A 12,473-nucleotide genomic window follows, 5' to 3' on the forward strand; every position below is an offset into this window, starting at 1 on the left:
GGCTCAGGTTGTGATCCGAGTCCTGGGATCAAGACCCTCTGCCCTTGCCACCCGCCCCTCCCTGCTTGCTTGTGTCTGTTTCTCGCTCTCAAATAAATAAATGCAATCTTTTTAAAAAAATGTTACTGTTTGAAAGATTGAGATTAAAAATTAATTTGGTATTTTCTTTTGCTTGAGTGGCTGTTAATAATCCTGGGGGCAAGTCTGTATATATTAGAGAACTTACTTCAATATCAGGTGTCCGCCAGGCACTTGGATACTCAATGTTGACCTGAAAAAAAAAAAAAAAGGCCAACCAACTCCTCTCAGGGCTGTATTCAGGATACTGGACTTTAACACTTTGATTGTAGGTACTCCTACCACGGTAAGCTGACCTGCAAGATGGATCGTTGAGATCAAAGGCTAGAAGTTATGATGTTTGCCTTTTAAAAAGTAAATGATATTCTGACTTTCCTAGTTTGTGGCTTCAACTGGAGGTGATAACATGGATTCATGGCACCTGCCTTGCTTTCTGTTCTCCGCTGTTCTGCTCATGGTTCCTGGCTTGGTAAGGAAACGATGTTTGGAAAACGATTAGAAAAACTGGGGGCCAATGGCCTGCTTGTTCGTTTCTTGTTTCTTAAAAATTTAGAATTTCAAAACGGTAATGAAATGAGTGTTTCTCTGAGGCCAACAGGGGCAAGCAGATTCATAGGGAGTGAGAAGCACCCCCAGAGAGAAAGAGTCAGAGATATTGACATAAAGTTACACATTTCTTTCAGTTTCATTTTTGTGTAACAAATTTTCTTTTGATAATGTGGAAAATGCGAAATGTGACAGCCATTCCGATTTTACTGCTGAGTGAAATGCATATTGCTGTTATGGTGACGTGAGACTCGAACGGAGTGAATGACGAATGTCACCGGCAAAGCAAACACTTGGTTTTGTAGCATGGGGTTTCTCATCTGTTTCTTTGTCAGTTTCAACCCATCTTGCTACAGTGACAGGTAGTTTGTATAGACCAACTCAGGGTTTTAAATGAAGTTTCAAATGCCTAGGGGAAAAGCTTTAGTTGTGATTTACAAATAAGTGATTATATTGAGTTGACATTCTGTAAATGGCATCTACAGCATCAAGAACAAGAGATACCATTTAAGACACATTAAAATTTCACTTATGCACACTTTTTGAGTAGGTGTATTGGTATTTCTCTGTGAGTGTGCCTATGTGTGACTAACATGTGAGACAAATAAGGCACTTCTTAATATCAAAAAGAAGGCTAAACTATCCAATCAGTTCATTCCCACTGCTTGCGAAACAGTCCATAGGATTCTGGTATTAGAATATGTAAGCCATATTAACCTGTTTTATAGAGAGTCTGAGTTTCGGGAAGGTGAACTGACTTGCTCTGAGTTGGCAGAACCCGGAATATAACCCAAACCTACTGCCTTCCAGTGCCATGAACTTTTTCACTAGACTCCACTAAGACATTTCTTAGATTTACATAAGTTCTTCTACTAGGCATGTATTCTGGGTTTTCATGTGGTCACTTGTAGAACTAATTTTCAGAAGTTTTTTTTAAGTTTTTTTTTTAATTGCAAAGTATAGCCACTGATTTTTTTCCTTAAACATTTGGTATTGTCTTTGAAAGCAGAGTTTTGAGAAAAATGTGAAAGTAAAACATGATTAATGAAGTCTTCTATAAGATTTCTTTAGAAGGGATTGTTATAAATTACAATAATATTTCAATGATGGGGATAAATTATTAAGTTTTTCAAACATTGCTCCATGAATTCTCTAGAGAATCATGTTTAAGGTGAAAGCTTATCTGAGGGACAGAGTCTTATGTTCTGCCTTCTATTCAATCTGTGAAGTTGGTTTCTTGTCTCTTTCACCTTCAAATTAATATCACAGGCAGTTTCATTTTTTTATATGAAATAAGAAGACCCTTTCCTCAAAAAGTTATTTTAGACTCCAAATTAACTATCTTGGATATAAGCCAGAAAAAAATCCATAATATTAATGAAAAAAACCTCCACAAATTGCTAGATATAAATTGGAAGAAGGTAATTTATGTCATGGGTGTCATAATAATGCCTTTTTTTATGTGTTTGTTTCTCAGCCAACTCAAGACAACTTTGGTGAGTCTATCTTGAGTTTTCGCTCTAAGTCATAGTAAAAGAAAGTTATATGGATAATAGAACAACAGAACGGAAAAACTCAAGACACATTTAATGAGAAGCACAATGCATAATTGCATATGCATAATTTTATAATTGCTTTGAACTTTAATCAAACACTGCCTTCTTTCGATTTATTGAGAAATGTTTTATTGTTCCTGTTCCAAGATTCCACACACTCAGCAGAAAATAAATGGTGATATAGGAAAGTGCAAACACAGTGACTGACACAAGGCATACCATCAATGCTTGCTGTTATTACTTCTGCTATTTTGTATAAACTCAGATAGACCTGATGGCCATCCTCTTCTGTTGTACACTTAGAGATTTTGCTTTATTATCCACTCCTTTGTAATTTAAAAGAGTAATTCAAATTTAAATTAGGAATTCTGCTTGAGAGTTCCAAGGTTTATTACTAGCAAGGGATATATTGGGCAGATTGGACTGGTTTGACCTAATTTAAACATTTGCTTCCTATTTAATTTAATCATCTAGTCTAGTCTTTAAAATTAAGTTTAATATTATATAGACTGACCAATTTCTTACTCCTGGAGATCTGGAATTCAAGGGACATGGATAGGACAAGAGCACATATGCAAAAGCCCTATAGCCCCAAGCCTTGCTCATGGAGGGTTCTCAGTTAATCAATCAATCAATGAATCAATGTATAGTGAATCAGAACTCGTTCTCAGTAAATCAATCAGTCAGTGTACATTGAATCAGAACCTAGTAGGTTCTGAGGGAAAAAAAACTTACTTTTAATTGGTAATTGATGAAGATTGTCTTTTTTCATAAGCATAATATTCAATGTGGTTTTTTTTGTTCCTTTAGTTAAAGATGTAGATGGTGGACTCAATCAAGATATATTTGATATCAATGAAGGTTTGTAGATTTTTTTTTTTACATTTTTATGAAGTGGAGAGTTTGAATCCAGTTTGCTAACATGAATTTTTAATCTTCCCTCTTAGATTTGGGACTGGATCTTTTTGAGGGAGACATTAGACTTGATGGGGTAAGTTGAAACATAGCAAGGAAGAATCTTCTGTTAATTATTGCAAACCAAAATACAGAGTATCTGAGAATGATTAGACAGCATGGACTTTGTTAAGCCCAGCTATCTCTAAGGGTGCATCATCATGGTGACAGATGTATTCAATGAAAACGTTATACTCCGAGGGACTCCCATAACGGTGCCTTCATCAGCCATTTCTCAGATTTCTGTGTTGTCAACGCCATCATCCCTCACCATGTGCGCCTTGGTCTTATTGATCTGATGGGCTTTCATTATTGGAACAATATGATGTTTTCATTTTAAAATAGAACCTCACTGATTTAATCTAAATCTAATTTTAATCTAAATTTAATTGAAACAAAGCTAACCTGAATTTGTAAACGTCATCAATGAATAAGGTTTTTACCATAAAAGATAGATTTTGTGACTTCTATCTTGACAGCTAACGACAGTGTTGCCAGGTAAACACATCTATGCATGAAGAGTGTATGGCACACAGATGAACATAGGTACCTTACAGGCAGTTTAAATCAACCCCCGACGGGGAACTTCAACAGAAGAAGCAGAGCTGTGGTATCTAATGGTTGGTCCTGGGCTCTATCTTTCTGCACTCCTTCTTGATCTCACCTTGTGCCAGAGCTTGACATGTCATCTTTATGCTGATGACTCCAAGTGTGTGGCTCTCATCCATTCCTTCCATTGCACTCCAGACTGGTCTATCCAGCTGCCAATTTGTCAATTCCAATTTGCCAGTTCCATTTCCATGCCTATGAGGTGCCTCAAATGTAAGGTGTCCTAATGTGAACTCAGATTTTTCATGCAAACTGCTCCTTCCAGATTTTCCCTTTTAGCAAAGGCATGAACCTACTCCCCCAAATAAGTAAAAACTCCAGGAGTCACCTTTGCTTCTGCCCTTTCTCTCACCCCAGCATTTGATACATTAGCAAGTTCTGTCATTTCTGTCTGCCACACATGCTCTGAATAACCCACTTTTCTCCTAATTTGTCTATTTCAAATATTGCTCCCCTGTAATCTTTTCCACCCTGTCCCGGTCCCCACCTCCCACGCCCCGCCCACAACAAAGTGGTCTTTTAAACAGGCAATAACACCATTTCACTTCCTGTCTTGAACCTCTTCAGTAGGGTGGTTCAGTCGGTTAAGCATCTTCCTTTGGCTTAGGTCATGATCCCAGGGTCCTGGGATTGTGTCCCACATCGAGCTCCCTGCTCAGCGGGGAGACTGCTTCTCCCTCTCCCTCTGCTCTCCTGCTCCTGCTTTCTCTCTTTATCTCAAATAAATAGATAAAATCTTATAAAAAACACACAACAAAACTCTTCAACAGCTTCCTACTGCATTTGGAATAATATCCAAATTTACCCACAGCCTTCAAGACCTGTGTAATTTAACTCCTGCCTCTCTGTCCTTCCGTCTCTTCCCCTTCTCTCTTATCTCATCTCTTTTCTTTCCTAATTCATGAGGCTACTGTCCTCAAAACAGATTAGAATAAAACAAGTGTTATTCCCACCTCAGAATCAGAGCAACCATTCACTACTATGAAATTATTTTGTTTTCTTACATTTTAAACTTATTTTCTTACATTTTAAATTTCATTTATTTATAGATTAACTATTTGTTGTTTCCTAAGTTTTTGCCTGATTCAATGAATTAACCCTTCACATTTATTTTTGACAGGCACAAGATAGAAATTCTATCATTGGAGAAGAATACAGATGGCCTCATACTATTCCATATGTTCTAGAAGATAGCTTGGGTTAGTATATACCTTGGAGTATGTGTAACTGATATATGTTCCTGACAGAATATAGTCACAGTATTTTTCTCTCTCTCTCTCTCTCCTCCCTTTCTTCTTTCTTTCTTTCTTTCTTTCAGATTTTATCCATTCATTTGACAGAGAGAGAGAGAGAGGGAGAGAGAGAGCACACAAGCAGGGAGATTGGCATACTGAGGGAGAGAGAGTTGTGGGGCTTGATCCCAGGACCCTGGGATCATGACCTGAGCTGAAGGCCGATGCCCAAACGACTGAGCCACCCAGGTGCCCTATAATCACAGTATTTTTAAGGGTAGGCTCATATGGTCTTGAAGTGTTTGTTTGTTGCTTTATGGGGCCATGAACATTTTCTTATAAAAATTTACACAAAATGAACAATGAAAAGAACCTAAATGATTTTGTTTGAAATAGTTGCAGAATTCTGACCAAGAAAGGGATTAATGTAACTAACATTTATGGAGCGCATACTCTGTATTGGGTTCTGGGGACATAAAGATCAGGGAGGTAGACTTTATTTGAAAACAGTGGTTTCTCATATGTTCATGTTTTACATGAGTTAAAAATATCAAACAAACATAGAAAACTGTAGGACTTGGCATTGTTTTACCAACATTTTATTTTGCCAAGTCAGGAACTTACACAGCTACAAGAACCATTATCTTTATCATCTTTTCATAAAATAAAGAGTATTTCAATACTAAAAAGTCAGAAGAAGCCAATCCAAAATGAAAGAAAACTTTTCTATAGAAGAAATTTAATTGTAATGGAGAACTCTAAACATGGTCCTCATTTTATTTATGGTGCCAGTTACCAGAATCGCTTTGGGAACTGCTTTTTTGGAAAACTTTCCCTAAAGTTCATACATTTCAGTGGAGATTCAGATATGCCAGAATGGAATAAACATTTTGCTTAGTGATATGTTCAAAAGCTAGGGAGCACTTTGGAGGGGCATTGAACTCAACCTAGATATAAAGGCATATACATCAGGAAGCGGTTGACACTGTGCAGCTGAGTTGCCATGAAAATTATGCAAGTTGATGTAATACATTGGTGCCTGGGAGGGGGTACATTGGTACTGAAATCAAGTTTGCATTTTGTCCATCAACCGACATTTCCTAGTTTGCATGAAGTGCTACTTATCTACCTGCCAAGTCAACACTTGGAGCATCTGCCCAGATGAGGTGCTTCTTTGCAATTTGCAGAAAGTGATCATGCAAGCTGGTGGCAGGGGAAGGGTGCTCTAGGCAGATGGGTCACCATGCAAAGGTGTGAGGAAAGGAGAAGACCCTTAACTGGAATGTAGATTGGAATTGGGGAGTGTTTCCCTTGTTAAAGAACTTGGTGTGCCTAATGATGGTGATGTGGAGCCTCCAACAGTTTTAACCTGGATGTGAGGTTGTGATCATGCTAGTTTCCGTGTAGAAGATATAGCATAAGTGGGGCAAAAAGAAAGTAAGGAGACCAATGAGGATACTATAGAAGAAACTCAGGGAAAGACAGAGTTTCTGAACCAAGACTCCCTCAGTGAGGATAGACAAGAATGGACAATTCTAAGGAGATTTAGGAAGCAATTGTTAGATTTGGTGATTGATTGCAAGAGGTCAAGAAGAAGGTGGGTCTAGATAAAGAGTTCCTGGTGCCCAGGATTCAGTCTTAGACAGTTGGGTCGATAGTGCCTTTATCAAGATGGGAAATATGTCTTGAAGAGAGTGGAATAGAGAAGTGTGGTGGAAATTAGCATTTGGCATGTAGGGTTTGAGATGTATCAGGCTTACTGTGGTGGGGAGATCATAATAATCAGTGTATGGCCTGGTCATTAAAGATAGAGAGCATTTGGGTGTTATTAGGCTATGGGAGATGGTTGAAGCCATGGGCATGGATGAGCACCTTGCACAATGCCCTGCATATAACAGGTGCTCCTTAGATAACTGGATCTTATTGAGTGGCCCAATAAGGTGGTATTGAGGGGAAAGATGGCCAAGATTAGAATTCAGCTCAGGAGGACAACTTTCTAGAATTGATGCAGATGGAAGATCTAATAGAAGCTATTGAGAAGGTAGGACTGGCCAGAAACATAGACGAAAAACCAAGAGTAGACAGAAAAAGCCAAGAAAAGATTAAAAAATAAAAATTAAAAAATAAATTGATACACATATAAAAATCAAACATATTAGGCAAAAAAATTCAGTCCAAATCTTACCATCCAAACTGTGTTCATTTTTACATGGGTATAGCTATAGTGTTTTAAATTTTTTAAAGTTGTTTTGTTTTATTATTTATTTATTTGTTTGTTTTAAAGTAAGCCCTACACCCAGTGTGGGGCTGAACTCACAATCCCAAGATGAAGAGTTGCATGTTCTACCAACTGAGCCAGCTGGTGTGTCTGTTTAGATTTTTTGATCTGCATTTTTTTACTTAATATTATAGCATCATTTTGCATTAGTTTTATAATGTAATTAATCTTCAAATTTTTATAGGTCATTTTTTAATTCTATGATTTTGATTCTTTCTTACTTAGGAAGTCCTTTACCTCTGTTTAATATTGTGGCCTTGAACTTGCTCTCTGTGCTCCAAGTGAGAAGAGTATTTCCTCACATTTCTGAAATTTAGACCTACTCCAAATGACTCCAAGGAAATCACTAAGCAAGGCCCCTTTTACAGGTAGCAAGAGAAAATACCTATGAAGGGTTAGTAAATAGGTATGAAGGGTTCACTGGGAGTGATTTCTGGCTTTCCAGAAATATATTAATCATATTGAATTATTAACATACTAAATTCTGCTCTAGTTTTTTCTCTTACACTTCAGATATTACCTGCTGCTAGATGCAGCTCCTGTGAAAGGGGTAACCCTTGAGCTTCTTTTCCTGAATCTCTTTGTTGCTTTCATGCCTCTGACTTTTTTGAGTTCTGTATCTATCCAACCAGCTAGTATCCCTCTTCATTCTGAAACAATGGTTCTTTTTTCCCTTTAAATATTTTATTTATTTGACAGAGAGAGAGAGAGAGGAGCAGAGGGAGAGGGAGAAGCAGGGTCCCTGCTCAGGGGCCTGATGTGGGGCTTGATCCCGGGACCCTAAGATCATGACCTGAGCCACCCAGGCGCCCCCAAAGCAATAGTTCTTAACCCTAATTTGGGCTCTGAACACACTTGAGAAGCTCATGAACAGTCTCCCCAGGAAACACATTCATTGATGTAGATATAGACTGATATAGATGGTAGTTGATATAGATACAGAACCGACATAGATGAGATGATATAAATACAGATACAGATACTTCACATAAATTTCAGCATTTTCATGGATCTCCCATCTCAAGGTCCTCAAATTAAAAGCTCTGCAGTGGGACTTTAAATACATACTGTAGTTTTCTCTGATGAAACCTGTGACAGTGAGTGTTCGTTTTGGCTGCCTGTGATCCAAGGTATCTATTCTTTGAGATAAGGAAATGTCTTTTTTGTTGTTCTGAAATGTACTCTCTAAAGGTTCCAGAGAAATAAAAATGGGGCAAAATCAGGGAGCTGAAGAATAATAAAATACTTGCATATGATACATACTTAATTTGTATAGAATACAAAATTTGGTAAAAATAAAACACTACACATTCATATATCATGAATCTCATGATATATAACATATTGCACATCCTGTTTCCATGGTGAATTGTTCAACGGTGAATAATTTTAATATGTGTATTTTTTGTTGGTTTTCTTCCATCAGAAATGAACGCAAAGGGAGTTATCCTTAATGCATTTGAACGCTATCGCCTAAAAACATGCATTGACTTCAAGCCCTGGGCTGGAGAAGCTAACTATATATCAGTGTTCAAGGGCAGTGGGTAAGGTGGAGAGTTTGTCTTCCTAGGAGTCAAGTGAGAACGTTGCAGCTGTGACCCATCACAGCAATTGCCCTAGGCCCTGATCTTGAGGTGGGTAGGGGGGCTTCCTTAGCTGTTTGCTGGAGAGTAAAAGACAGACTGCATTTAGTGTCCTTAGCTATAAAAATGGTATTTTCATACATGCAACTATATTAAGACAGGGAGGCTGTCCATCCCACAAGTCAGGGAACGTCAGCCGTTTGTAGCTTATACCCTCCTTCTTTCCCTCTTCCAGTAAAACACGTGTGTGGGTGCCTGTGTGTATGTGTGCACGCACGTGCATTTCAATTTATTTTAACCTAACTACCCTTCCTACTTGAGTTAAACGGACAGTGTCTCTTGTCCGAAGCTCAGAAACTCCATGTGGTTGCTACCCCTATAAAACCTTATTAGAGGTCTTCCATATACCAAGGACACTGTGAAAAAGTTAGAAATTTCCAGCTCAAGATCAGGACTAGTAGGTTGATTGGGGGATGACTTGCTCCTCTGTAATAGTGTCAGAGCCAGATCTCCGAACGTCATCTGGTCTGTAAAGTTTCTCATAGATCGGCAGGGTTAGGAGAGAAATGCAGTGCCCTGATATATGAGTGGAGGATCTAGGTGGGTAACTGAGTGCCCTGGGTACTGGGGATTCTGGCCTGAGACATCATGAGAACACCCTTTTTCCCTGCCCTGTGAACTCTCCTGTAAGCTGCTGGTCTTCAGTGGGAAACAGGCACATGGGGAAGCAACAACTCTCCATCGGGGCCAACTGTGACAGAATCGCCACAGTCCAACACGAGTTCCTCCACGCGCTGGGATTCTGGCACGAGCAGTCTCGTTCTGACCGGGATGACTATGTCAGGATAATGTGGGACAGAATTCAGTCAGGTACATTTCCTTTGTTTTCTTACTTTTTTTTTTCTATTAAAAACTGAATTTCCAAGCATGTGCCGTCTCCTGCCAGCTGTTAATAATGGAAAAACTGATGTCTTGATGTTTTACTTCTGTAAGCTTTGGAGATCAGATCTACCTCACTATTTCCACGAAGTCATCCCATTTCAAGTTGCAATCCATTGCCCATTAGTGTGATGCTAAGCAGCTAGGTATCTTCTCTAGATGATATAAATACAATACAGATACTTGCGTACCGTATTACTTGCACACATGTTCCAGTAATCAGGAAATTGCTGACTATGTCAGTTCCTTCTGATGACTCCTGTCTGGGCTATCATTCCCAGGTGCCTCCCCACCACACCTCTCAAAGTCCTCTAACCTCCATCTCCATCTACGTCGGGTGCCCCCATCCTCCCGTCAGCACCTGCCACTGATTCTGTCTCCGCCCCACCTTTGAGAATCTACCTTTCTATTAGCAGTTCTTCGAGTCTTATGCTAAATGGTAACGTCCAACGTTGGGCAGTAACGGAAACTTAGAAGAAGGTAAGCTAAATGTTGTGGGCGTCAAGTAATTAAAGATCTTTTCAATTTTATCATTTAGGCAAAGAGCACAATTTTAACACCTACGATGACCAAGTATCAGACTCCTTGAATGTTCCCTATGATTATACCTCGGTAATGCACTACAGCAAGACTGCTTTCCAAAATGGAACAGAACCAACAATTGTCACAAGGATCTCAGACTTCATGGATGTGATCGGCCAACGAATGGATTTCAGTGACTCTGATCTCTTGAAGTTGAATCGGCTTTATAACTGCAGTATGTGGCAGGTTCTTTGAAATGCCTTCCGTGTTTCTCTGCATGTAGGGAAGATTACGCGCTGCACCATTTTGCGAAGCATCGCTGGCTTTTCTGAAATGATGGTTTGATAGTTTTTTGATGGTTTATAGTTGAAGTTTGATATTTGATATTTAAAAAAGAAAAAAAAACCAAGTCACCTAAATCCCAAATTCACACCTTGGAAGCCTCATTTTTCTTCTCAGAAGTTCTGGCCTTCAGATCCAAACAGAAATTGGGTCCTATAGTAACGTGTCAATTTTTTAAAGAGGAGACGTCATACAGACGGGATCAAATAATCCGTGCTGCAGTTGAATAATCTGGATAATTAGAGGAATGTAGACTGAGGTTCCCATACATTAGATAGTTAAAGAAAAATGTCTTGGGGCAGACAGTATCCAGATAAACAGCGTTGATCAGTTCCTTGGTTTTGGAGCTATCAAGAGGTCTTCAACCCCCAGAATGAGTGAAGTCTCATCCTGGTATTTAATGCCATCTTGGCATTCCCAGGACTTCTGTCCAAACTCCATTTTTATCACTTGGATTATCATGTTGGAGGAGTGTCAATAATTGTTGTTTTGCTTCTGTAGCCACTTCCCTGAGCTTTATGGACTCATGCAATTTTGAACTGGAAAATGTGTGTGGTATGATTCAAAGTTCCGACGATAATGCTGACTGGCAATGGGTGTCCCAGGTTCCCAGGGGGCCAGAGAGCGATCACTCCAGCATGGGCCAGTGCAAAGGTAACATGAGGGAGATACTTCTGGATTTTACATTTGGCGGGCCCAGCATTTTCCTTTGCTATGAAAGACTGGGATTTTATCTCCGATTTCTACCAGAATTGTTAATGATAACCCATTCGGTTGCTACTAAGGAAAGAGTCCAGTGCCTATAAGGACATGGTTCATTTCTTTGCCTTTCCTCCTGACTTTTCTCTTCTTCTGGTGAGTCAGAGCTGGGCTCTGTGAGGCCTCTCTCTGTCTGTGCCCACAGCAGAAAGGGACTGTACCTCCTGGAAGGGCTCTTATCTCCAACATAGCCCGGTTGTTTTCTCAAAGCTCACGAGATACACGAGACTTCCCAGTGAATAGCACAGGGCTGTGAATTATTCAGTTTCAGAATTTCAGCTGGTTGTGATTACATGCTCCTATTATAAAAATCCTGAAAATGAAGAGACAAAGTATAATTTGATTTTATTCAGATGAGTATACTTTTCCATCATAATTTTGTTTTAAATTAAACAGTCATTTATTTGGCTACAAGTAGTTCATTTTTATTTATTTGCTCATTCCTGGCAACAAAGATGTAAGACTAGACTTTAGAATTCAGGGTCATTGCATGAGCGCTCAGCTGGTCTAGGCAGTGGTTGGGGTCACTAACAGTAATGAGTGCTTTTCCTTTTATTTTCCTTTTTTGGAGGGGTTGGGGGTGCTGGAGGGCAGATGTTAAGGGTACAGACTTACAATGAGTAGTAGGAAAGCCCTGGAGATCTAACGCACCGTGCAGGGAATATAAACAGCAATACTGTATTCTAATCACTAAACTTATTGAGAGACTAGAACTTAATTATTCCAACCACAAAAAAAAAGAAATGACAATTATGTGACATGTTGAGAAGTTACTAATTATTGCTACTGCGACAATCATATTACAGTATATAAATGTATCGAATTAGCATGTTGTACATGTTAGATCTACACAATACTCTGTGTCAAATGCATGTCAATAAAAATACCCTTTTGTTATAAATGCAAATTTGGATAGTGGGTAGTGGTCCTCCATAGGCCAGAAGGAAGGAGGAAGGAGAGGAGGGAGGGAGAAGATGAGAGAGAGAGACAGAGAGAGACAAGACCAAGAAGGTGATGCTTTTTTCTGATTTTAAAAGCTATAGGAAGGAAAACATGGACTAAGTTCTCTTTTATA

At 39.1% G+C, this 12,473-nt stretch overlaps 1 protein-coding gene across 1 annotated transcript in view; it reads left to right on the top strand.

Annotated features, from left to right (window-relative positions):
• Positions 1-484: 484 nt before the first annotated feature.
• LOC111142409 (meprin A subunit beta) overlaps positions 485-12,473 on the top strand; it is a 32,921-nt gene continuing 20,932 nt past the window's right edge. The window contains exons 1-9 of the mRNA XM_022495478.1: positions 485-547; positions 2,102-2,120; positions 2,997-3,041; positions 3,128-3,171; positions 4,864-4,942; positions 8,680-8,797; positions 9,528-9,706; positions 10,314-10,532; positions 11,141-11,293. Of these exons, the coding sequence (XP_022351186.1) occupies positions 485-547; positions 2,102-2,120; positions 2,997-3,041; positions 3,128-3,171; positions 4,864-4,942; positions 8,680-8,797; positions 9,528-9,706; positions 10,314-10,532; positions 11,141-11,293 (919 nt within the window). The remainder of the gene's footprint in view (positions 548-2,101; positions 2,121-2,996; positions 3,042-3,127; positions 3,172-4,863; positions 4,943-8,679; positions 8,798-9,527; positions 9,707-10,313; positions 10,533-11,140; positions 11,294-12,473) is intronic.

The sequence above is a fragment of the Enhydra lutris genome, unplaced genomic scaffold, assembly GCF_002288905.1.
Source record: "Enhydra lutris kenyoni isolate GAN:26980312 unplaced genomic scaffold, ASM228890v2 scaffoldscaffold8, whole genome shotgun sequence".
NCBI lineage: Eukaryota > Metazoa > Chordata > Mammalia > Carnivora > Mustelidae > Enhydra > Enhydra lutris.